General features: G+C 40.6%; 1 protein-coding gene across 5 annotated transcripts in view; it reads right to left on the bottom strand.

Annotated features, from left to right (window-relative positions):
• map4l (microtubule associated protein 4 like) overlaps nt 1-27,718 on the bottom strand; it is an 83,410-nt gene that overhangs the window by 7,038 nt on the left and 48,654 nt on the right. The window contains exons 1-11 of one of the 5 annotated variants that reach the window (XM_047588777.1): nt 24,121-26,091; nt 15,023-15,384; nt 13,821-14,018; nt 12,951-13,059; nt 11,281-11,346; nt 10,817-11,073; nt 6,574-6,633; nt 2,609-2,701; nt 858-939; nt 663-772; nt 289-481 (exon numbers count right to left, since the gene is read on the bottom strand). In XM_047588777.1, coding sequence (XP_047444733.1) covers nt 289-481; nt 663-772; nt 858-939; nt 2,609-2,701; nt 6,574-6,633; nt 10,817-11,073; nt 11,281-11,346; nt 12,951-13,059; nt 13,821-14,018; nt 15,023-15,384; nt 24,121-25,729 — 3,139 coding nt within the window. In that variant the 5' untranslated portion in view covers nt 25,730-26,091. Of the gene's footprint in view, nt 1-288; nt 482-662; nt 773-857; nt 940-2,608; nt 2,702-6,573; nt 6,634-10,816; nt 11,074-11,280; nt 11,347-12,950; nt 13,060-13,820; nt 14,019-15,022; nt 15,385-24,120; nt 26,092-27,718 lie in introns of those variants that run through there. The other 4 variants (XM_047588773.1, XM_047588774.1, XM_047588776.1 and 1 more) reach the window with 4 other exon arrangements.

The raw sequence follows: 27,718 nt of genomic DNA, 5'->3' as shown, positions 1-27,718 counted from the left end.
TCTAATAAGCTCTACTATCCAAAAATAATGCAAAAAAATAAATAAATAAATAAGTTGGGGGGACAGGTGTGGGAAACATGTTGGAGACAGTATGATACGTGTGTGTGGTTTCAGTGAATGTGTAGGGATATAAATCTACAAATCCATAGTGCTAAAGCAGCAACCGAGATCTTTATTTGTCCTAGGAGACTTCCGAGGGTTAACACTAACAACCCTAACCCCTAAATATGTGTTTGATCCCCACAATGCTGTTAAAGCCGATAGCTCTGTGTGTGTGTTTACGCTTACTTGTCTCAGTGATGCGTTTGTCTAAGCTGAGGGGCTCCCTCAATCCATCCCCCCCAAAAGGAGTGGGTGTGGGCTCCTTCATGCCATTCTCCTTGGCAACACTTCCTGGTGCTGTTGCCTTAGCAACTCCTTCTGGTCCGGTTGTCTGAGCGCCACTTGGGGGTGAAGATGTCTTCTCCTCTGTTTTCTCCTCCTGCAGCCAAATATAGACACACATACACACACAGAAAGAGAACAGTTTTTTTCTTTCTTTCTCTGATGTACACTTACATGCTACCACACCCTCTAGTGGTCTCTGCCTATAACAGCACAGTGAGTCAGCACAACCAGAGAAATGAAGTGTCTACGAGCTGATTACTGTGTATAGTTTTGACCTTGTGTCCGTTGGTCTGCCCATTGCCTGGCCCCACGTTGTCAAGGGATCCAATCTTAGACTTTGCTTTGATGTTAAGCTTATGGGACTCAATTTTCACATCACCACCACCTGGGGTAAAAAAGAAGATTAGTAAGGAAGAAAGATAAAATCGAGTTTGAAGGGAGGAAAGTAAAGCAGAAATTTCAAGCTAGACCTGGCTTGTATTTGATGTTGTCCTTGGAGCCACATTTGGAAGTCACCTTGCTCACGTCAACCTTCTTATTGAGAATCTGCACCTGGGAGAGAGTAAATATCATAATGTTTTTAATAATGTTTTTATAGTTACCAGAAACTGCATTTGGTACAATGCATGTATGCTTGAGCGTCCATTCTGTTCACTTTAGAAAATTACAGACATTCATTATCATGCACCTGGTGCATTCATAGAGCAGGACATTCAGTACTATACAATGGATAATGTGAGAAACCAGCAGACGACACAAATGCTTCTCCACCTAATCTAATCATGCTTCTCTGATTTGACCTGTTTTATTCTCACTGAACGTGCCTTATTGATTTGTTAGCCTTGTTAATGAGGCTCCATTTATACAGATAAATCAGGACAGGCTATAACTGGAAAAACGAAGCAGGCAGTCATTAGAAGTTTGTTTTCACAGTCCTGGGTAGTCTGACAACAGCTGCTTCTGATGGATTTCAAGAGCCTGTGACCTGCCCGGCAGTGTGTGCTACGGTCAGTCCGATTTACGTGTTTCATGACAGACTGGAGGACCAACAGTGAGCCACGAGCCCTTGGCGCTGCTGAAAGTTTCATTAGCAACACAAGCCACCATTACTCCTGACCGCAGGACTGAACCGGAACGTTCCCTTAAAGCAATCCCAAAAATGTGTGTAGTAACCTTGGACTGCAAGAATAATACTCATATGATTTGTATTGGTTTGCGTATGTTAGTAGGAACAAAGTAACCATAGTGAGGCTGCTCCAAATAAAGTATGGAACATGCTAATCCATATTTTATTGTGCTTTTATGTGTTGTTAAATGGTTTTGTTTTACATTTACTGTACATGTAAAACAACAACACATATAAACAGGTAATGTAATTATAGTAATCACATTACATTAGTGCTAATTACATTACACGTCTCATGTCCAACCTGAACATATGCCACAGCCACGGCCTAGTGGTTGATCAGTTAAGGCTGATTAGCTTTGTTGTATTTCTGCATCTGAAGCAGTCATGACACAGGTGTATGGGAAAACATTATGTGATTAAATTATTTTTAAAAATTATTTTTTAAAAAATAGGAGGTTTGCATTATATTACAGGCTTGTCGAATATTAAAAGGATCTTTTGCTCATTTTGTGGAGCAATTTATTCACTCAGGCATAAGCTATTCCCAGTATACCTTTTGTATTTAGTTTAATTGACCTGACACAGCAAAGTGGTGGTTGTGAGAGCAGGCCAGAGATGGAACCTGATAGTGCAGCAGGTGTTTAGAGCAGATGGAAACAACATCTGGATAGGTGGGCACGAGGATCTAAATCAATCCAAAATGCAAACATGGGAGTTGCTGACTGCTAATTACAATGCATTCATTCTTAATTGCTTTGAAAATGTGGTCAGCTTTCATGTAAATGTTTGATACTGAAAAGAGAAGGCTTTATCTTGCAGTGAGATGATCAAATTCTCAGAATTGTGTCTAAAGAGAACAGACTAGTAGAGAACAGAAGGGAAGAAGGAAGAGAATAGAAAGGCTTCTTATCCATGTCATAAGATGAGCTATATGTAAATTCAGCCTGATAAGGTTTCAAAGTGTTTCCAGCGATGATTATTCCCAGTGCATCACCATTTTCAGCAAGACAATCCAAATAAAGCCAAATTAGCATAAAGTATGATGTGCATCCATCCTAACCGGAGTCTGCTTCCAGCTCCAGCAGTACTTACTTTGCCACCTCCAGGGACATGTTTGATATTGTCCTTGGAGCCACAGCGAGAGGTGATGTGGCTGAAGTCCAGCTTTTTGTGCACTATCTGAACCTAAAAAGACAAGCAGGCAGACACACAGACAAGAAAGAGGGGGGGGAAAGTGAAAGGAGGAAAAAAAGACAGAAGAAAAGGAAGAAAGTGAAAGAAAAATAACGAAAGAAAGAATGTGTGACAGGCAGCAGAAAAGAGCAGATCAGCTGGCAGTTTTAGTTGACAGGAAACAGAGTAGCTTTGTACTGTAAGTATGGAAGTTATGCTGTTATTAATTCAAACTATTTATGTCTACACAGAGATTACGTGAATGCCCGCCTCATGTGATAATTAATCAGGACATAGCACTGTGAAAGAATGCTTTTGGGACATTATGTAACAAAGCAACGGTGGCTCAGAGGATGCTAATGAGACAGATTGTAAAAGAAATAAAAACCATTGCAAGTTTGTTTTGAAAAACTAATATTGAGGAACCAAATGCTGAGGATACTGACTGAATAACAACAGAGGGCTTCCATAAACAGCATTAGCTACAGTTAAAAAAAAAGCCAAAGACAAACAGTGGAAAGATGAGACAGAGCACATGCAAAAAAATAACAGTAAGGGATTTTGTGTTCACACGTGCTGATATAAGCAGAGAAGCAACTGTGAGTGACTAATTCAGGAGAAAAAGATGTTTTTTTAAGGTTTATAGAGTGGACTACTTTTGAGGGAAAAAAACAAAGCCGTCCCAAGAGAAAAATGTCTCTTACTACAAAATCTTCGAAAAGATTGGGTAGAGTGTTGATATAAATATAAAGCCAAAGTTAAAGTCATTTGCTGTTTCAGCCTAAAGCTACAAAGAAGATAAATATTTTGACAGCTACAGGGCACATTACAAAAGACCATTTCAGACACGCACTCCTTTCTGTTAATCAGGTGGAGCTTATGACCTATGCTGCAGCTTGACACCAGGGGGAGCTCTACTTGCTTTGGCTTCAGTTTTGAGAAGCTGCTGCTCATCAAACTATCTATTGAACAACCCTACAAGCACATGGAGGTTCCCACTCAGCACACTGGCATTACACTATGATGACATCACAAAACAAACCTTCCACATACCAACACAAAGAATAGAAATTAAACTTGTTTGCAGTTAAAAGTGTCCTGTAATTTTGTTAAGTGAAATGCAGCCATTTTGCATTTTTTCATTTCGGCTGACAAGACTTGATAGCTGTGGCCAGAGTCGTTATGTTTTCTAATTATCCATCTGTTCTCGTGAGCCTGATATCTCAGAAACGCCTAGATGGAATTTATTCACATCTGGCATATATTCCTTTGGATGCAAGGATGAACTGAACAGAATTTAGTCAAAGTTTAAGGACACTGTGGCCTCACAAAATATGTTGTTGACCATAACTGTAAGCTTTTAAAAGTCAAACGTTTGGACACGCCTTCACATTCAGTTCAAAGAGAAGGTGTGTCCAAACATGTGACTTGTAGTGTATAAGAGAAGCAGCAATCATACTGTCACACTTAACAATGTTTGTCATTCAGCCATTCACACACGCACTCACACGTTGATGGTGGAAGCCGCCATGTAAGATGTCTGCAATTGAGAGCAACTAACCTGCTCTACCACCTGAGCCACAGCTGCTCTGTGTAACAGACACTCAATATCCCCCTTATCCCTCCTTGTGAAATTCTTACATTGAAATGTTCAGCCAACACTGAGATCATAACCGTTAACATTAGGAACAGCTAAGGCATCATTTAAACATCTTTTAAAATGTATGCCCTTGTGTCAATCACTAATTTGACTACATGAATGTTTCTCCTGTCCACTCTGACTGTCAAAAGGTTCCTTCCTGAACAGATTCAACCGTCAGTCAATAAGTTGCAGTGTTTTTAGTAAAACAATTCCTCTTTGACTATCGTCACACTGGAAAATGTCCATTTCATACGGCCAACCCAGGCTACTGAAGCCTCATACAGTATCACTATATCTCCAGCTTGATTTCAGTATGTACTTCTACACAGAATTACAACTTTGGACATTCTCCAGCATGATCAGATGTGTTCTTGGCTGATACAAAGAATAAAATCAGGATAAAGAGTATGGCAGCAGCACTAAAAAAAGAACAGCTCACAAGGTTTTTGTCAAACTAGAGAATAAACAGTGCCTATTAGTCCACCGTCCAAGTATCCAAAACTCGTGGTGATCTAGTCTCATTTGTAATTGAAACTGAACTAATCACGTTCTGTGCATCAAGCAAGCTGTTGTAGTCTTACCAATGGGAAATGGAATCAACACACTTCCTAAATAAGGCAACAGCTTCCTGTGCCGTTGTGATCTATTGTGTCTGACTTTATTGTATAAAAGCCCAGCAGCACACGTAAGACGCTTCCCTCCATTCTCTCTGTCTTGGTCTCTTTCTCCAGGATGAAAACGGCATGATGACGCAGGTGGCACCAGCAAAGGATGACTCACTGAGCAGTTAGCACACGTACACCTCATGTGTGAGCACACACAGAAAGAGCAGCCGCCTGTAAACAGTATTCAGTCGCTCTGATAGCACATCATAAACAGCCTAATTGATTTCAAGCAGCACAGCTCAAGTGCCTGAAAGCTCTAGTTCATCGCATCTCCTTAATATACATGAGGAATGAGGATCTCATTCAAGTTATAAGGGAAGGGAAAATGCAGTGGGCTCGGAGAATTCCACCATATTACGGCAAGTGAAGAAACAAGTGAAAGTGAAACAAATCTGTGAGAGGTGGCCATGATCCAGCGAGCATAACAAAGCCTATACATCATCATTTGAGTGGAGAGTTTCTTCTCTTCTACTTCTGTGCACTCAGTGCAGCATGCTAACATACTGGAACTCTAGAATCTCTCTCTCTGAAATCTACAAATAGCACCCAAGAACAGGCGCAAACCTGCATGTATTCATTTCTAGTGCTGTCATCAACATATGGTGTTTTTCTTTGTTAACGGTCTGTTTTGGAGGGAAATGAATTGACTCAGTTTCTCACATTTCAACATTCGCGTTGACGCATTAGTGATGGTTTGCAGTGGTCCACACACAAGCAGCAGCAGCAGCGTGTAGACTGGTGCAAGACGCACGGAGAGGTCATGTATCTTTAGAAACTCTCGAAATAAACGAACACAGGAACACACAGCTGACACCTTAATCAGTTCTATTTTGTGTGAGGATATTGAGACATGGATGATGACACTGGTCATATTGGAAAGCTGCTGAGATGTATATATGAACGAGAGGAATTTAACCTTAAGAATATACAACAGGCACCAAAGTTTTTTTTCTTCTTCTTTTTCACGTTTTTTTTTTAGGTATGTACTAGGATCGTATGTCAAATTCCAAATGTGCAGCAACAAGGACATGGTCACTCTCAGAAAATGCTAATTGTGGTTGATGGAATTACCAAGTAAATCTGGAAGCTAGGTTTCTGCATAAGCTAAACTGTCCCATGTTTGTCACAAATGGCCAGCTTCCAAACTCCTCAGTGCAGTGGGGAACACATCCAAACGGGAAGCTTTGTATCTATTTCCCATACACTACTCTTTTAAATGAATGAAAATGGAGATAAGATGTACAATTAACTATATGTGAGATGACAGGGCTTGGCACAGTTCAGTTATGTTGTATTTTCTCCTACTGTTACACTAACATGAAACAAATGGACATTTATTAATTTTATAAAAAAGCAGACTGAGATGAAGCAGATTTGTTTTCATGAAACCGCTGCCGACTATAAGAAACTCTTAGAATAAGTAAATGCAGACTTGTGGTCATCTCCATGTAAGTATGAGCAGCAAAGTGCGATGTATCGTGCACAGTTATAGAATTGTCGGTGTATGCAGTGAGTACAGAGTGGAGGGAAGAGGTACTGGCGTGTGAGGTGCGAGGGTGTTCATGGCAGGAACTCACTCTGGCCTTGGCGGCAGGGGTGGAGGGGTCTGATGTCTTGTTGTTCGGGGTGGAGGAGACCTGGGGAGACAACCAGCCCCTTTGTCAATACAACCTCCAAGCAACCACACGCCACAGCACATTGAGGTGGAAGAGCAGGTGTGGCGGCTGTTCATAACGAGGAATGTCTGAAACCAATCGGGCGAGTGTTAGGGCTGTAACAGCCAATCAAAAGGGAGGAAACAAAAGGCATGGATAAAGATGAAATCCCAAAGTGAACCAAATATGTTACGTGGGTGTATGAGTAAATTTAAATAACTGATAGTACGAGCAAGAACATGGAAGGCCTATTTATGGGTCATCTTGAATGAGAGGATTGGATGCAGTGTATCAGATGGATGGTGGCAATCACCAAGTGGAGCAAATGGAACACTTTTAAAAACAAGCACAAAGGATTAGTACCAACAACATTTGTCCTGTACTAGTGCCAGAAACCACGCAAGTATCAGCACGAAAAAGAGGGTGAGAATAGTTACAAAGAAAAAGACAGATCAAATGTCACATTACTAGAATGTAATATTGTGTATATTGTAATATTATCACACAGACACCAGCAGTAGTATTCCTAAATACTGAGGATGGAAAGGCTGTTGGCCCGATAAGCTCCTGCTGAATGGAAAATATAAAAAAAAAGGTGACAGACAAACCAATATCAGAATCACAGGAGGTAGAATGAGCCAGTATCATTTATTATGACACAGGTCAGTGATTCAGTAGGATATAGAAGGATTATTTTGAAAGGTAAGGGAGAAATCACAGCAGGAACAGAGCTGCTCCTGTAAAACACAGTGCACCTCCCCGAGAGACTGAATAGTGCCCAATAATTACAGTTTGATGCAGACAACCAGAGACTCGGCAACATTTTTCCTGTCTTGTGCTCCTCTGTTGCACGCAGATAAACACACGCTCCATCTTTACACGTACTGTATCTAACTTTAATTGGCCATGTGATCATGTCTGAATGCTACAGGCTGAGGAAGCGAGAAGTCACAGTGAATATAAAATAGGGTGTTGCTAAAAAGGAGCATTCCATTTCCCTGGATAAATAAAGACCAGACATGGTGTCTGTGCACACCCATGCTGGCGAAATGGTTTGTGAACTGCACCAGAGACTGCTGTGTGTTAGCCTGCAGCTCTGATTGTGACCAGGCAGAAGGTTAATGGAATATGGATAGATGTCTCAGGATGATATTAAAGTAAAAGAGATCAAAGTGCTCCTATTCTGGACCACAGAATGGTATAGCTTACATTTGCATCTCTGGTAAATGTACATCAACATATAAAAGCCGAGGCAAATGAAACAGCTTGAGTATTGCAGACAAATAACTAAAACAAAAGAACATAAATTAATATTCTATACTTCAATAGACAAAGAATGACACAAGGAAAGATGGTGCTCTATAATGAATGCAAAAAAATAAATTAAAGTAGTGCCTGAAGGAGTAAATTATGACTGGCATGCAGTGTAGATTGTATACAAATATACGTAAATGGCTCAACATTGAATGTAGGCTTTCTTACCAGGAGTTTCATATCGATATGTTAAACATGAAGCTAGAACCAGAGAGTGAAACTGTCAGCTGACATTCAAATATAAATATCTCACCCGCTCCTTTGAAGCCCACTAATTAAAAAGCAACTGATTTAAGGTTCATTAGGTACACTAGTGAAAACAAATGCATTCTAACATAACCTGCACTAAATCGTGGCACTCAGCATGTGTTTCATATAACTTAAAGAGCAGTTGATTCAACTGTGTTTTCATCTTGGAGGCTGTGGTTTGTCGAACTGTTGAATATTACTGAATATTATTTTGACAGCTCCATTTTAATGGAGGGTGAGGTGGGTGAGGATAAATTACAGAAGCATTTTAGTGTTTAATTAAATACGCTTCAACAGCACCACAAACTACATCCTCCAGAATTATTATCTAGTTAAACTCCCACCTTCCAGACACAGGATTTAGTGCAGGATTGATGAATGGAATATATTCATTACTACATTATTTTATTTTACTAGAGTTTTACCTTATTTTATTTTAATCTTTGTTTTTACTTTTGGTTCTCAAGAGTGTTTTTTTTTTTATGTGCAATTTCTTATTGGTTGCATGAAGTCTGTCCCAGTCTAAATTTAAAGACTGGAGGCCTGAGGAAACATGTAATGTGGCTATGTCCAACATTTCAAAATGTACAGGCAGATCCATATATTTAAGGACACTGTAACCTTTTCTTGGTATTTTAGTTATTTTCTAAAACACTCCCAGGTTGTATTTATATGGCATTGGTGAAGGCCTGTCCATAACACAGCTCTTGTGTCAATTATAAAATTACTTTTGCTCCATGAAAGAACAGGTTAATGTTAATTTCCAGTCGTATGTTTAAATAACAGGCTGTTTCTCCCTGCTACCAAGTGACCCAGCTCTAGATTTCATGGTAACCAAAGACATATGAGAGTGGGATCAATCTTCTCAGCAAGAAACAACAAAAGCATGTTTTGCAATATATCTGTTGCAATCTGAGGCTGAGACACATGTCGAGATCTGACTCTGTGACAGACAGCACAAAGGAAGAGTGGATGAACTGGACTGACGCATTACATCGGATGGCAGGGGAGACGAAGAGCACATGACGTTCGTGATTCAAAGCGACAGCACAATCCTTTCCCCAAGACAAAGTGTCACAAACACTGAATGGACACAGGCAACACAGTCAAGCGGGTCAACCATGTCAGTTCATGACGTGTGGAATAAAGGTAGCATGCATAAACTAGAACCATTTTCACTGTGTGTGACACTGTGATGTCTGAGGGACTAGATTTTCTGCATTCAGCAGTAATAAATATTAATAAGAATCTGATCCTATTAAAGCGACAGACAGAGTGAGACAGCAGAAAGGGAGGATTGAAAGGGGTTAAGGGAAACAGAAAGACAAAATAGAGCCCTCTCCCCAATTAATATGTAGTAGCCTCTAAGGCAAAGGTGTTTTTGAGTAATAGATGATCTTTTAATGGTGTCAGATAATATGAACTCAGTACAGATGCTAATTTGTGCATTGTCGTTAACACGGTGCTTTTGTCTCTCTCCATCACCCTGACTGCAGCACAGCACTAGGATCAGAACACATTCGCAATGCTTCATCGCTCTACTACTCTACTCTACCAGTCAGACCAGGAATGATCTGCTACCGGACTGAAAGACATTTTCTTCTGGATAATGGCATATTTTCAATTCAATTTTCAAATTTGGAACTTTAATGTTATTATACTTTTTGTGTTGAAAGTCTTTTGACTGTTTCTATGTAAGCCATCAGTTGTTTCCACTGCCCTGCCTGATAAACAAGAGCCTGTGTAACAGATCAAATTTCTGATGCTTGCACGTTTTAACAGAACATTTCTGCAGCTTCTGGTTAAATTCTTGTTGTTTTAGCTTAATGTGCACGCTAAATCTCACCTTTTACCTCTCATTTTGTTTTTTGGAAACTCTCAAGAGTGATTGAATCTAAAACATCTGCCTCACATTTTAGTGAAAAGGATGAAGAAGATTTAAAATGCAGTTTGAATGCGTATACACTGCCTGGCCAAAAAAGTCACCACCTGGATTTAACTAAGCAAATAGGTGCTTGGCTCCTATTAAATAATTACTGCATGGGTGATTATCTTTCAGCTGGCAACAAGTTATTTAACCCCAACTGATGCAATGAGTAGCTTCTCATTTCTTAAACAACCAAGACACGTCCTGTGGTGGTGGAAAAGAAATTAGTCTGTTTGAGAAGGGTCAAATCATTGGCGTATATCAAGCAGACAAAACATCTAAGGAGACTGAAGCAGAAACTACTAAAACTGGGTTAAGAACTGTCCAACGCATTATTAAAAACTGGAAGGACTTACATTTTAATTTGGTCATTTAAAATCCTCCAGCTCACGCATGATTCCTGAGCATAAGAGAACTTTAATATTTCTATAACTTTTCATGAGTAGAGTATCTACCCTGACAGTCAGTCTGATCCCAGGGTAGAGAAAGTCTTCTCAGTAAGACATGATATTATGATGTACAGCACACAGCAGCTATTTGAATTACAAACTGGCCGGTGCCAAATCGTTTGCTGATACAAAAAAAATCATACTGAAGCACTTCAGGAATCTTGACAGGTACTTCGCTTTTCTGAATTATTCATAGAGCTCTCTTGCGTCGTCTGCATTGTCCTACCTTTCCTCCGCCAGGCTGGTATTTGATGTTATCAATGGACCCAATCTTGGAGCGCACGTTCTTCAAGTCTGGTGTTGGTGCATTTATTGGTCGAGGGGTCCGCGGAGCGCGGGGGACCGGCGGCTTCTTTTCCATTGGGGTTTGCTTGGGCACGGGGGGCTTGGTGATGACCCGACGGCGATGAGTGGTGGCGGAGTCACCGTTAGTGGATGCAGCAGGAGTGGCAGGAGCGGCAGTGGAAGCCGGGCGAGGACGGGCTACAGGGACAGAAATCAAACGTTTTGCCTCGCATGTAGTTGCCTATTTACACACGATAAAAGAAGTTGCATCAGCTAAGTCAAAAAAGTTTAGTTAGTTATAGTCTGTGGACTAGACTTTTTAGAGACTGCAGTGGTGGCCCAAAATAAACGGGCGACACAAACCTCTTCACTGACTGTTTAAGCATTTTACTTATTTTTCCCCACCTGTAGCCTTAGGTTTCTTGGCCTCTCCTGTCTTGTTCTCAGTCTTGCCATTCTTGTTAGCTGTGGCTAGAAAAACAGAATATATGGTCACAGTTAACACACACCTTTGACATTAAAAGAAATGAAATTAGGAGCCAAGCAATATTCCAATAATTTGAATAAGTTACCATCTAGATACACAAGCGAATAGCTGACTGGTCAAGGTGCAATGTTTTGCTAAAGTCACTGATGTGTTACTATATACTAATAATTTCCAGTGGTTGTTAAGTCAATCAACCAGGTGTAACATGGAAAGCACAGAACACCTGGATCTGCAGCATTAAATATTTGTAGGCTCGTTTACCATTGGTTTGGTTTTACATCAAGGTTTAGTCTATTTTCACCATTCTGCTCTATATGGTTTCCAGCAATAGCAGACATTTGTTTCCATGAAGAAGCCCTGATAAACAACTGTGGGTAATTCACCAAGTACATCTACACTGACTATACAAATTAAATATGTATATAATCTCATGAGAGCATATTGTATAAATAATGGTACATTCACCTTGCACAACTGGTAAAAAAGAATCCAATAGTCAAGTCTATTTTTACCTTTACTTAAATAAAAATGAAGATTATGAACTTTTATGCAGAATAGAGCCACCAATGTACCCACTGTTTGCTATCTGCAATAACCTGCAACGTTCAAAAGAAGAATGTTTAGCCACTTAATAGACAATTTTGTGGACAACATACTAAAGCTACAAGGAGAATTAATGCTAGACAAATAGTCAAGGGTGACTAAAAATGCTTTAAATATTATAGTCAGTGAGATTGTTATCTTGAGGTAAAGTTCTTTCTGTTCTCTGGGAACAACTTCAGTTCTTTTCTTGTTGCCAAAATCATGTCCAAAAGGAAAACAATGACGTGATGGGCTGATATTTGCTAGGTTTTGCCACAGTCAAGATTTGCAGTTGCTGACTGCTCATATATTGGCTAAATGATCCTGTGATTCAAGGACATCTGGTGACATGAGGACTGTTAGTTCTGGTTTGACCATAATGTGAGTCAGTTATTGTTGATACAGCCGTGGTGTCTAGTGTTTTGTATTTTCATTATGATTATGATGTTCCATTACTTTACTGACTTTTGCCCTAGTGGCAAAAGTCACTAAAGTAATGGATTTCACTAAAGTAATGGATTTCACTCATGCAACTAAAGTGAAATATTAGTACCTTGCAGTACATAACACCCATGAGTGTGAAATGGGTGAATGAATCATATTCTGCGAGGGCACTGAGCTGAAATTCACAAAATGCCTGTTTGACTAACACGTCTCAGACTGACTCATAACTCCCTCACTTAGAGAGGTGAGATTGTGTTTGCGATGCGTGGATAAAAATATCAGTCTGATGTCGTCTCAAGCCAGCTCTTGAATCCAATAAAGTGTAACATATGGCAGCAATTCAGTTAGCCTGTTGCCTGGAGTGGTGCCAGTCTGCAATGTGAGTCATTTTTCCAGCTACTGTAGAGAGTTCAGGTGCTGCTGTAGAGGTCATGATACACTGGCAACGCAATGAACCAGCTGAAGCAGAACGAAAAAAAAAAATGTCTGAGACAACGGTGTTGTTGCCACACAATCAGACACACACTGGTTAAGTAGAGACATGGCCGACACATTCATGTACCTGCAGATTTGCTTGCAGAAGTTGTAGATGACCCATTCTTATTGGCGCCTGGAGAGGGTGTGGGCGTGGCCTTTTGCACCGGTGGGCGTTTCTCGACATTTTCAGCAGCCTGAAAATAAAAATGGAGGGCAGATAAGCAGCTATGGGTGTGTTTTTGTATTTGAGAGTTAATGCATACACCTGAATGTAGGTGTGTGTGCTTGCACTGCCATGTAGACAACAGCTAAGGTATCCTGCTTTCCAGCATTATGAAAAGGCTGATCATGCAGATGTTACATAAGCAGAGTTAAAGCAGGAAGAGGAAAGAAGGCAAAGATACACACACGGAAGAAGGCTAAGAGATTAATTATTGTGACATTAAAAACACATATTGGACAGACGAATATGCAATCAATACAAGATTTCCCTATTGCTACCAAACAAATTCCCCTCGCAACACAATACAAAAATGAAAACCTGAGGAAGTAAACAATAACAAAACTGAAAAAAAATGAATTACGCATTTGAAAAGGAGTGAGATGAAGCATAGCTTGTAAGCTCTCACCCCTTATAGATCATACAGCACCATAAGTGCTTTTAAAGTTAGACTAGACAAGAGATTTGTGGGAAAATGACAATCTGTCAGAAGTCTTGTAAGATAAGAAGCCTGACTAAAGGGTAGTATATTCCAATTTGTATCTTTGCCAAGTTGATCAGAACACAGCGCACTCAATTATCTTTTTTTTTTTTTTTTTTTTTTTAACTGTAGGGTAGTGTCTACACAAACACAGACTGAGTATGTTTTCCTGTCCCAAGTTTACTGAATAAGACATTCTCATTCATTAAACTTTCATGAAATGCAATATGTCTACCTATATGTCTTAAACTCACCTTGGCAGCCTTGGTGGGGCCACTTGCTGTTGCAGCCCGCTTGGCAGCAGTAGGTGTGGTTGCCTTGGGTACAGGGCTTTTTTTATTTGCAGAAGTTGCAGTGGGGGAGGGGCGTTTGGCCGAGTTGGCCTCACCATTGGTAGAGAGGGTGGATGGGCGAGATTTAGCAGAGTTTGGTTTGGTTGAACCCACATCAGGCTGGTGATGATGGAATTGAAAGAGCCAAAATAACAGCAAAAAGAAAGAAAGAAAGAAAGAGGAAGACAAACAGAAAGAGAGAGAGAAAAAGCAGAGATGAAATCCCAGCAGTGATGGGTGCAATGGCAGCATGATATGGCAGCACAGCTTGCAATCATGTGGCAATCATAAAACAGCCCATAAATTATAAAATTGAATTAGAAATATGTAACCACCTTAGAGGGGCCATGAGCATAAATTATAAAATTATAATGTTCCAATAAAATGAAATGAGCAGCAATCTACAAGTAGCACACAATTATGGAAATCAGGTATCACATTCATACATGATCCCTCTCAGCAAACAAGCCATGACAGTCATCCATCTATCTATCTATCTATCTATCTATCTATCTATCTATCTATCTATCTATCTATCTATCTATCTATCTATCTATCTATCTATCTATCTATCTATCTATCTATCGTACCTTCAGATTTTAGTTCGACAGCATAACAGATGGTTCTCAAACAAGGCAAACATAAAATAATCATAATTTTAGTTCCAGTCCCAAATAAAGGTCGGTGATGTGGCCCAGAAAAATAAGTTCTGTTAGCTGCCTCTCTAGCTTTCTTTTCACCCCAGATAATTATGTATTGGTCAACGTGATGCAAAAGAGGAGGTTCAATGCGCATCCAAGGATTAAAGTGTTATTTTGACCTGACCTTAAGAGGGCCGCATGCACACAGACGCACAAGAGACAGACAGAAGCAGCAAAAGCAGTGTGGGATCTTGTGCAATCAGCTTCACCATCTGCTTGTGTCCTAACAGGTAAAGGTGTTTGTGTATTGCTCAAGGACACACCACCTGTGAGAGTTCAAAACCAGGACCTTTGTCTGACCAAACTCTTTGCATAACCAATGCACACCCTGCTGTCTTGATTGCGTGGATCTGTGGGCAAGTAATGTGTGTGTGTGTTTGGTGTGTGTTTGGTGTGTGTTTGGTGTGTGTGTGTTTGACCCACCTTGCTCTTGCTGTCAGGGCTTGGCAGGGTCTTGCTACCATTGCCCGTTGGAGACTTGGCTGTGCCTTTTCCTCCCTTGTCGTCCTTCTTCTCAGCTGGCTTCTTATCCTCTTCTTTCTTCTCATCTTTGTTGGTCTTCTCTGGCTTGTCCACCTTCTCTGCCTTCTCGTTGGCCTTGTGGTTTTTCTCTGCATTCATCTTCTCCATCTTTTCCTCGTTTTTGAGGATCTTCTCAGACTTCTGGTTCTTGTCTTGGCCGTTGTCCTTCTTCTGCTCTTCTTTCTTGTCAAAGCTGTCGATCTTGTCCGTCTTGCTGGACATGATGTCTGCCTTCTCCTGCTTGTCCTTGTTGTCCGTTTTCACTGTGAGAAAAAGAATGTTGTGGTCAATATCAGGCTCTTTTTAGACTGGGATGTTGGCACATCCACCCATCCCGAAATATTTTACAGGAATTTGTTCGAATTATGACAAATGAACATCTTTATTTGTATGATCAAACAAAATCCTTGTCAATTCATTATAAACAATTTGATTTAAGACCAGAGAGAAATCCCGTCTGTTACATATAACAAACCTATAAAATACCAGACAATCACAATCTTGAGCACAGACGTGAATACTCCGAACACATTAGGCAGTCTAACATAACTCGAATGTAACTTGTATGTATTTTTTTTTACCAAGTTTATCTATAATATCAAGTGATTTGATATTTGCCAATCTACTTTGGTTATTTATAGATTCAAATGTCCATGTGGAAGATTTTATGTAGGTCGTGGTGGTACATGCTTCTGGGTCATATCTGTAAACAGGCCAACCACATTTATTTTATTGCACTGCCTCATGTAAGCACTCCCAATAGCGTACTCTTAAAATCCATATCTGCCTTGTCATATCAAACTCTGACAGAGGAAGTGAACAGTTTTATACGGGCCAATTTGTCTCATCTATAAACTTGATGATTTCTCAATTTTCTAATTGTCTAATATGTTGTATTCTTATTTGGATTTAGATGTAGATCTTTCTCCCAATCTGCAGGAAAATGGCAAGTTCAGGTAAAGTGGTGTGATTTTGGTTTTGTCTTTGTTTAGATGAATATAGTTCTCAGATTACCAACGCAGTAGTAGATAAAGTGTTCATGCCAGGGCTTATCAAGATCTTCTGACATGATGTGTGCATGAATTGTATTGTCTGTTGTCAAGTATGCATGCATATATAGTCTACAGGACCAGTGGTTCTAATTCACTGCCTTGGGGAACCCCAACAGAGTCACAGCAGAAAAGCAAGTGTCCAAAATACACAAACTTGATGAACTTTGACTTTTAGCATTTTATCTTAAACCATGTATATTGAGTAGAAATGTGTTTATGAATAGAAAGAGGAAAAATGATTAGTGTAATAATAGAAAGTATGTGTTGGGTTTAAAAGGGTGATTGGGAACAGACATCAAACAGAACTGAGGGGCAGAAAAAGACAAGGGATCTTTGTTGCCACAGAGGCATACTGTTTCTTATGTAACTGTGGCACTGGACAGGCCTGCGTATGCTGTGACCCCTCATTTGCCTATTTTCTGAGCTTCACTGTGTGACAATTGTCTCCTCTAAAATGATGTCAAGTTGCTGCTGTTATGATTTCTCCATGATGTTATGCCACTTTACATAGTCCATGAGCAAATTCTCATATGAACCAGTCACATGTGGCCATGCAGTCAAAGAGAAAACACCACACTGTATGTTTGGCACTTGGACTTTGGTTGTCCTTCTTACATTTTGGTGGGATTACATAGACTGAGTATACAAAAAAGGTCAGAGTCTCTGTTTCCTTAGGAGACTGTGATTGTTTAACATCTACCAGAAACTGTTGGACATGTTTTACCACACTTTTATTGCTAGTGCCCTCTTCTACGCTGGGGAGACAGCACTAATAAAAAGGACAACTTGCGGCTGGACAAACTGAAACAGAAGCGGGCTCTGTGGTAGAGGCAGAGCTGGAGTCCCTGACATATTAGCAGATGCAAGGACCTTAAACAGACTATGGTCCATCGTGAACAATGTTCACCATAATCTACATGACACCATAGACAAGCAGAGAAGCTCATTTCTCACAGCTGGATTGTGGTTATATATACAGTACTATGCAAAAGTTTGAAAAAGGCAGGTATAAAAAATTTAACAATTAACAAAATGCAGTGAATGAACAGAAGATAAATTTAAATCAAATCAATATTTGGTGTGACCACCCTTTGCCTTCCAGACAGTATCAAATATTGTAGGTACACTTGAACACAGTTTTTGAAGGAACTCTGCTGGTACGTTGGTGCAAACATCTTGTAGAACTAACCACAGATCTTCTGTGGATGTAGTCTTCCTCAAATCCTTCTGTCTCTTCATGAAATCCCAGACACACTCCATGATGTTGAGATTAGGGCTCTGTGCGGGCTATGCCATCACTTCCATGACTTGTTGTTTTTCTTTATGCTGAAGTAAGTTCTTTGCCTTGTATGTTTGGGGTCTCTGTCCTGCTGCAGAATACATTTGGGGCCAATCATACTCCTCCCTGATGGTATTGATGATGGATAAGTATCTGCCTATATTTCTCATCATTGCGGACACCATTAATCTTGACCAAATCCTCAACCCCATTTGTAGAAATTCAGCCCCAAACTTTCAAGGAACCTCCACCATGCTTCACTGTTGACTGCAGACACACATTATTGTAGCTCTCTCTGACCCTTTAGTGAACAAACTGCCTTCTGCTACAAGCAAATATTTCAAATTTGGACTCATTAGTCCAGAGCATCTGCTGCCATTTTTCTGGTCCTCAGTTCCTACGTTTTCTACATAGTTGAGTCTCTTGGCCTTGTTTCCATGTCAGAGTGATGGATTTTTGGCTGCACTCTTCAACTCTTCATGGTCACTTCTGAACAGACTTCTCCAGGCAGTCGATAAGTGTAACTGGGTCCCATTGGTTTCTGGTGTTTTTCATCTGTTGCCTTGATCGACCACTGCATCAATGATCCTACAAAATCCCTGACTTTGTGCTTTATGCTGAATCTGCGTGCTTCATGAATTACAATATCCTTGATTTTGAGATTCCTTGCAGTGTTTTGGACCTGGCTAGTTTCGGGTATATGACAGAGACAATTTGCATCCATTTCATTTGTACAGCAACAAGGGGCTTTAAAATGATGCCAGGGAGTGTTGAGTTTAACTCATCACATTATAACACTGACATAAGATATGACTAGGGACGGCACGATTACTCGATTTCACAATTAATCACGGTAATAAGTAACGTTTCCTGAATACCGTCAGAAAATATTATGGCGGAACCACAGTTAAGGGCAACTCAAACGGAACGAAAACAAAGTCACGCAACACCCACGCAGCGTTTCCTCTACATTCATTTAGGAGCGGCGGGTCGCAATTCCTAAATCCTAGCCACCGCTCCTTCATATTTTTTTTACTGACGCAAATACACCACTGCCGCATGTCTCAGGCATGTCTCTCGGGTACTCGCAACTACTAAGGTAAACAACAGATAACTATCTTGCTCAGTATCTACATCTACTCTTTGGGGTTCTTAATCTACCGATTACCACCGATCACTTTGTAAACTTCCTCAAGTGTCTCGATCCGCTGGACCGCGCTCGGTTTATCAATAAAGAACGAGGTTATTGTGGCCCAGAAGTTTAACACGACATGTCCGTTTCTGTTTATTATCTCCTATGAGCGCTGGCGTTCTCACTACACGGTGGTCTGTTGACAATATCACATGATGGCAGTGACCGACGCTGCACGTTAAATTATCTGACGTTTCATAGAGTGGTTTTGTTTTTGCTCAGGTGTATGTGTGTACAAATACAAATATTGGATCATATAATTAGTGATACAATTGTATTTTGGCATCAAAAGATAGAAATAAAGGAAACTTTAAGACCTTTAAGGAGTGTTCATGTGATTTTACATATGAATAGATTTGTGAAATCAATCAACACATAATAATCGTGATTATCATAATATCAGGATAAATTCTTTGACAATAATTGTACTAAGGAAAACTGTATTGTGACATCCTTAGATATGACTTTTCATTTTTCAGAGAAACTAGTTTGTACTGTTGTATGGCCTGTAGACCAAATCTGTTACAAGGTGTGCATATCACTTTGGAACTTTCAACACACTGTCTTTATCTGAGGACATGCTGGGACGGATTGTTACAAGAATATCCTTCAGTGGTGAGGTTCAAAACTGATGCTTGTTCAAAAAAGTCAGATGAGTCGAGAAACACAACCAGTTGAAACAGTCAGACAGAACGCAAGCCCCCAGGTTGGACAGATTTACTTGGACATAAAAATGATTACCTAAGCTGTTGTTGAGAATATTTATCACTCTTTACAGCAACTTTCTTTTCAGTTGTGTTCAATTTAGTTCTACCCAAAAGAAACATACAAAAACACGCTGCCTGAATAATTTAAAAGATAGAAATAAAAACATACGAAAGAGTGTACCTCCATTCAAACTGCTCATGCTCATGCTCTTGCACCCCTGTGTCCTGCAACACCGGCATTATGACTCATCCGATATGAAACTGTTGGTTGAGAACACAGTGGATCCATCTACATCTACCACGCTACAGTACACAGCTGGCGGCAACCAGCTGCGTACGTTGGTGTGTCTGGTCGCAAACAGAAAGAGAAGAATACTGAGAGAGTTGACTGCCACATAAATCAGAGCATGACTAACACAACCAGACATAGAGCTGGTGCAAGGACATTTCCTGCAGGCGGTCTTCTCAGCACAAACACACATACAAATACACACACACACATTTCCTTCTTTCTATCATTTATGCTCAAATAAACCTTAGTTGAGTATCGACTGCCGTAACTCCTGCTAGCTAGACTGACTGCTATGAAGTTACCACACCGTCAAGAAAATCAATTGACACACTGCACTGGCACAGAGTAATGACCCAAATGACTTTCACACTGTATACAGCACACACAAAACATTTACTCTTTTGCCATTTGCTGTTAATTGCTAACACTGTAGTGAATGTAATAAATTGTACCCACACCACTGAACTTATAATAAGTTAGTAAGTTAAAAAGTTAAGCTAAATGGAATTTATTAGAATTAGAATTACAGCTTGGCATAACCAGACTCAGTTCTTCTCAGAATATTAGTCTGGACTTAGTTATCTGCGTTTCAACCAATCCAAAGAAAAAACACACGCAAATGGATAGCCCTACAACCACCAAGACACATCCTCTTATGAACAAATTAAACCCAGATGCTTAGATGACATCTAGTCCTCTGTCTGTCACCGCATACGTTCGGTTCAGACGACTTGACTGACCCAGCAGATATTTGACCTAGCACTATCAGTTCCCAATAGAGCAACTCCAGAACAACACTCACAAAGAAATTGAGGGCAGGAGAAGTCGGCCCAGCTTCTAGGCTGTTAGCATGATCAACAATAACCCAATTACTGTACAGCTTTTCTTAAAGTTAGAACTTTCATTCAGTAAAACTTCACTGTTTATACTGTCAATATTTTAGGACTGTGGTGAAGTGTGCCCTTTAACAAATCATGAAGGTGATTTCTGATCCCAATTGTCTTCACATGCACAAGGGTTGAACAAGACACAATGCATGCGATGCATGTAATCAAAATGTAATTTACACAAGTGACATCAGTATTTCAAAGACACAAGATAAGAATAATGCTGCTTATGAACTTAAAGATGATCTAAAACACTGACACAAGGCAAGGTCAGTCTGAAAAAATCCCAAGGAAAAGCAACAGGAAAGCTAACAAAGATACATTAATGCGCCCTGCTGTTGCGAGTGAAGCTACTCACAGTGTGCAGCATGAAATCAAATCCCTTCACCACATTATGTCAAAATAAAACAAGCAGATAAACCAAATGCTCTTAGATTGTACTACTGATGAAGCAGCTTGTGAAGAAGAGTTTGCTTTAAATGCTGCAGTGTGCTCTTACCACCAGTAACCAGAGATGATAATATAACAACCTGACAAAAATCTTTCTACTTTGCATTAAAAAGTCAGCTTTGAATGACTGAAACATCTGAGGAAAATCTCAGGAAGCTGCTGTAAGCTGGTTTCATGTTGACATGCAAGTACTGTCTCTTTTGGTATAAATCAGAGTAAGGAATGTTTTAGTTTTAATGACAAAGATCGTCAAATGGTCATTTAAACAAACTGGAAGGATATGTTCGGTCGCCTAGGTGCCGTTTGACCCCCATATTGAACGACTGCACTTTGAGCAGATGCCAGTGAACCACAAATGTGATAATGTGAGAAGTGTTAGGATCACGAGTGGCTGAGACCATCTTTTTGATGAACTGATAGTGTACTATCACTGTTTGAGGATTGGGTTAGGTCGAGATTTAAGCCTCACGCTGCCCATCCCCTGTCAGTCGTGTCCTTTTTTCTATGTGCGTATTAGTCTCCATGCTGAATGAAAGAACGCCTAAACGTGCAGACACACTGTCTACTGCGTGTCTGCGTAGGAGTGTAGCTTTAAAATGTGTGCAATTCACGTCAGTGACAGCGCTTCACCTCCACACACATACCGACGTGCACCCATGCACACACACAAGTTGCTAGAAATAGCTGCTCTATATTTGAATGAGTGCAGTCAGAGTCAATGTCTAATCAATGCCGCAGCTTTCTGTCGACTGCACATTGAAAAGCAGAAAAGCACTGCAGGATACGTAGTCAGACACTTACAGCATATACTAAATATAAATGAGCAGAACAAATTATAATAACAGGGGGGAGAAGTGTATTAATAAACTTAGTTATTTCATTAACTGTCATATAAAAATAAAGAACCCACATCAACATTATTTTTAGGTTTTTAGTCCTCGGCTAGTCTTTCCATAATTGTCTACATGCTCCTTTCAGTTTTCATCACCCCCAACTTATGAAAATGTCCTTTAGCCTTTAATTTGCCCTAATATTAATCAAATAATGCAGTATAATGGAAAGATAATGTCAGTCTGACCGTTATCAAATTAACAGACACACAGTGATGACGTGGGCACTGCTAGACCTCATTTCCAATATTGACTTACCTCATTACAACCAATATTAGGAGATGACATGGCAATTAAAAGAGATTTAACCTCTAACATAGAGATAAAAATGAAGACTTGTTTTCCTGAACTCGCTCAATAAAAATGTTGAGGCCGGATTAATCACATCCAGAAAAAGCAGAGACAGTGTTGACGCCAGGAGGAAAACACCCTTGGGCCAGACAGCCTTTACAGTAACAGCTTCAACATTTTGGAACATCCTCCTATAATAAATAGTTGTTCTTATTCTCCCCCAAAAAAGTGAAGCATGTTTACTATACATGCTTGAATGTTCTCATTTATTATCATTTTGGCCAAGAGACAGCAGTTGAAATAACCCATTATCTAACACATACACATTAACAAGTTAAATAAAATCAAATAAAAATACTGTATAAGACTCAACCAAGCCCACAGCACTTGTGTCCTATTTTGCAAAGCAAAGATCTGTAATATTCTAAAAACTCAAGTCATCGTTTTAAAGCACAATGATATACAGAACTTTCAGTGGATACTGGGTTACATAGCACCAACAGTAATTGCCCGCATTAAAGGACAAGAAATACATTCCAATTTCTTAAGTTTTAGTCTTAAATGTTAAGTATAAAACAAACCAAATATTAATTTCTTGCAGTAAATGAATGCAGAGACTGATATTGTACACATTTGGTGTTCGTATCAGTGAGGTCCACATGTATATTTTAACCTAACAACTGTTTGATCAAAACAGCTGGCACACAGTTTTAGTTCTTAGTCATTAGTGCAGATTGTGCCACAGTGTAAAATGTTGTTCATTTGCCTATGAATTTGTGTCTTTGGAACAAGATTAAAGCAGACTGCATTTACAGAACCTGTAACAACATCCATCACTGGCTACTATTACACAAATTCTCAAATTTGATCAAATCCCAAAACACTTTAGGGGGCATTCGAAGTATGGTAAAGATCTGCCTTGTGTACGTTCATTACTCACGTATTGACATGTGCAACAGCTGTACAACCCTTTCAACTCAGCTCATTAACTTGATTTACCACTGCCTTCGATTAGAATGACACCAACAGCTTCTGCATGCCACAAAAAGGGACTTCTATCAAGACTAAAAAAAAAAAGTGTGGCAGCCTGCTACTGATTTACTAAAATAGACCTGTATTCACCCATTGCTAATGTTGGAAAAGAAAGCACAGCCACCAACCTATATTTATCCACATGCAAGTGAGCTGTAATGACATGTGTTCAGGTGAGGTGCAGTGGAAAGAAGGACAAAGAAAGAACTGTAGGCACTCGCACGCTTGGCTGTATAATGATGATATTCACATGTCACACATGCCCAGATGAAGGCGAAGCAGCATGAAAGCTGGGACAGTCTTCATGCCGCTGCAGACACTTTAAAGGCTTTGCTTCGATCCACTTTTTAGCAAGCAAATGGAATTTAAGGCTTTATGTTCCTTTAGACTATAAGGAGCTGTGGCAACGCAACAGACAACACACGCACACACACACACACACCCTGTGGCTATGTTTTAGCTAATGTACCCCTCCTCATGGACACTGGAAAATGGTGGTCATCATACACTGCTCCAACAAGTTTCTAATATACATCTCATTAAGGCGTTGATATTAAAGCAGTGGAAGTTGTTACTGGAGAGAAGAAATGTAATGTTTCTTCAAACTGATGTTTATAGGGCTACTGCACCAGTCTGCCACATCTTTTTTCATTAATGCAGTTAGGCAGCTAGCTAGCTAGCTAGGCTGGGAGGTGACGTCCCTATTTTGGAAGAACTATGTTCTGGTTGGTTGACATCTGTGGTTGTGACAAGACTTATGATAGACAAGAGTTTTGGGGAACAAATCAATGATCAGAGGTCTCTCACCAGGCAAGGAAAGCTTTATATTGTTCTATGTTATAATCTAATTTACCTTTACCTACTTTTCTTTCTTCTACATTTTTATATCCATCCCACACACCTGCACAGACAAGAAGGACGTCTTACCCGTTGTTTTCAGATTACTGTCTTGCGTGCTGATAATGGAGCTTCCAACAGTTGATGGAACAGGAAGTAAAAAACTAGTCTCACAGCTCCCCTGATGCCTTTTAGGGGGCGGGGATGACGGCAACACAGGTGATGTCATTAAGGGGGATGACATCATGGTAGCCATTGCAGCGGCGGCTTCTGTCCCGTCCGTGACCGTGAACGAGCGCCGCACAGCCACGTGTGGGTAAGGGGGCCTGGGCGGGCACGCTGCACCCATCAGGGCAAAATTTGGCACATTGGGAGCCATCACGGGTAAGCCCCCAACCCCAGTGGGGTATGTTCCAGCCATTATCATAGGAACAGACAGATGTGAACAGTCAGACATAGCACGTCTCACTGCAGTCCTCTGTGGCGGTTCAGTAGTGCAGGCTGCTTTAGTTTCTCTGTTTAAAGTAGCACATGATCCTGCTCTCCCATCCTCAGTGCGACTTAAACTCTGTGACAAGCTGTGACTTGCAAGGCTGCTCTCTGTTATGTTTCTGGGTGTAGTACATGATCCTGTCTTGCCCTTTTCAGTGTGGTTTACGTTTTCTATTTCCAATCCCCTCTCTCCTCCACCACCCACCCCAAAACCAATGGCAGCCTTGATAGCCGTGGCTGCAGGTGGGCCTGTTGAAGACCCTTCAGTGGCAGCTTTACTCCCTTTTAGGTCAGCAGCAGAAAAAGTAATACCAGTAGGTCGGGTATCAACGCTTTGCTTTCCTAAATATGGCTTGAACGTTTGATTTCCAACTCTCTCAACTGAATTGTCCTTCTGATTCCCAAGTTGGTTCCCAGATATGGAGGTGCTAACAGGTTTCTTTCCATCCTCCTTGATTCCTAGACTTGCAGCGGTACTTCCAGTTAATAACGTGTTCAGTGTGCTTTTGTCCCCTAGCTCCAAGGCTTGCTTTGCTGGAGAAAGTGGTCCTTGGCTTGGGGCAGCCAGGTGTGATCCCTGGATGGAAAATCCATCTTTGCTGCCAGTATTTTTTTGCTGCATGCCAAAGTTGGGGCTGCATGTAGGTTTAGGGTCTAGCGTAGCATTTTGAAATGCTTTCCCAGGTGAGATAGAAGGGGAGGGTATCGAAGAGGGAGGGGAGGAGTGTGAAGACAAGGGGCTGCTGGGGCTCTGACCTGCACTCCCTAATAAGGCTCCTCCTCCTCTTTGTCCACCCTCCTTTGGCCTTCCCCCTCTGAACCCCTCATCCTCTATCTTTAGCACTGGCATCTTGGAGCTTGCCACTCCTGGCACATCCACTGCCATTTCAGATGGTGTCACCTCAGTCCTGCCTCGCTCCAATTTCACGTCATCTTCCCCCAAAGATATTCTAGACTCTGCCTGGATGGCAGTAGCAATTTGCCCTCCTGGTGCCATCTGCCACTCTCTGTTCTGGGCAGAGGCTGAACTAGAGGGCAACATTGGAGAGGAGGCCCGGACCGCAGGAACACTGGCGGTGGAGAGACTAATGGAAGGTTTGTGTTGCTGTTGCTGCTGCTGCTGATGTCCATTGGAAGGTTGTCCATACTCCTGGCCGCCACTAATAATGCCAGGCTGCTGCCAGGGTGAACCAGACAGGAAAGACATTCTCCCACACTGTTCTCAATCCTTTTCTTTTGGTCCTTTTCTTGCTTGATCTCTTCTTTAGTCTCTTTTGTCCTCTTGTCCTTATGGTAGTTTTTCTTCCTTCCCGTCTCCTGCTCTTTTCTGTCTTCAGTAAGTGTCGTTTTACTCTTGTCCAGGAGGCAGCTATGTCCTCAATATCCAAAGTGTTATCAGCTTGGGAAGAAGAGGAAGAAACGCATCCTTTCTTTTTTTAGAGTGATGCCTCGCAGTTGCCTCTGTGTGCAACTCTGGAGATGTATTTTGCAAGTGTATATGCAAAGTGCGTGTGTGTTTACAAGCGAGGCAAGTGAGAGTGTGTGCGTGTGTGTGTGTGTGCGTCTGGTCGTCTCAGTCTCTCTATGAGCACTGCATGGATCAGCTGTGGGGCTAAATTGCACCTTGCTCTCTCCCTCTGTCTCTCTCGCTCTCTTCCTCTCTCGCTCTCTCTGACATCACACCGTCACATGACAGCTTGGAATATTCCCTCATTCGCTGGAGCAAAATTTCAGCATCTCGCCCCTAGCGACAAACGTGCACGGGCATACACACGAGGACAAAAGATCATACACACACACGTACAGTAGCAAACATGCACATGCGCGCACAAACAGATCAATGGCTGTCACAGTTACTCAGCTGCCATATGACAGCCAGTGTTCACATGTTGATACATTGTGAGAGACACCAGGAGATTAGTGAGTCAACTGAAGACTGTAGTCATCCTGAGCCTCCAGCATATATTCGTTCATGGCTGGGCACAAAAGCAAGAAAACTGACATCGTATATAATCTCGGCATCTTCAGTTGTGAACCTTGTGCCATTGATTCTTACATTTTCTGATGTCATCCACATAATTGGTTTAATTTAAGTTGATTACACTATTTATTAAACTTGAAGGTTTATTTCATTGTACAGGGCGTGGGAAATCTACTTCCTTAAACCAGTAATGATGGAAATGTATTACATGACAAAGGTTTCACTTGTAGTGAAGAGTCTATAGAGAACGCATCACACTTGCCGCTCTCGTAATTTTCAACCGCAGCAGAGAGCTGTTCAGACATTAACCTCCACATTCATGCATAACATCAACACTACTTTATTTTAGGACCCTTAAAAAGGAGGGACCCCTTAGGTAGACAGAATTTGAGTACTTTATGAATGTTTTATATTAAAGGTTACCTTCAACCAAACTGAGACTGTGTTTTACTCTGGACTACGTGGCATTTCTTGAAGAAAACAACACCTTATGTTAAGACAACGAGTGGTCACATTAGTCTATATTAGTCTATAATACTGCATTGTCTATATTAGTGTTTAAATTATATAAAACAAGAATATAAACACCTGGGGTTGACTAAGAAGCAGAAGAGGGGAGGTGTGATAGATAGATTGGTGTTTAATTTTGCAATAAAATAATGCCCCAATAAATCGGTTATGACTCTCAAATGTGAAACTTACTTGCTAAATATGCCAGCATGTGTGATAAAACACTCTCATAATTACCACTGATATGCGTTTTTCCAAATAAGACAAGGCCACTGAGAAAAAATATGTGAAAATATTTGAGAAAAAAGGAAAGGAAGCAGTTGAGAGCTGAAACCAAATGTGTTACATTTTTGGTCAATCTAAGATGAATGAGCATGTCATTATGTTTAACAGTGGCTCTCTTTTTTGTGCACTGGTGATTGCAACACATAGTTTTGTTGATAATACCGTAATTGTCAGCCATTCATGATTTGATTGCACTGTATGACTGTTTAATAGTTAAAGCATAATGCCATTCCTACAGGGTCCCTTAGATAATGACGCCCATGTAGCATCTCCACTAATGCAGTTAAAATGAAGCCCAACACATTGTCAGGTCACCACATTGAAAAAAAAAAAAGAAGCAAAAAAAAACCCCAAATAAAACAAAACTGTGACCTGAGGTTGCTGCCTCTTCCAACCTAAAAAGAACATTTTTATTTATTT

This window comes from Mugil cephalus, chromosome 7 (assembly GCF_022458985.1).
Source record: "Mugil cephalus isolate CIBA_MC_2020 chromosome 7, CIBA_Mcephalus_1.1, whole genome shotgun sequence".
Taxonomy (NCBI): domain Eukaryota; kingdom Metazoa; phylum Chordata; class Actinopteri; order Mugiliformes; family Mugilidae; genus Mugil; species Mugil cephalus.
The sequence above is the reverse complement of the archived record's forward strand: the minus strand, read 5'-3'. Positions and strand labels throughout refer to the sequence as shown.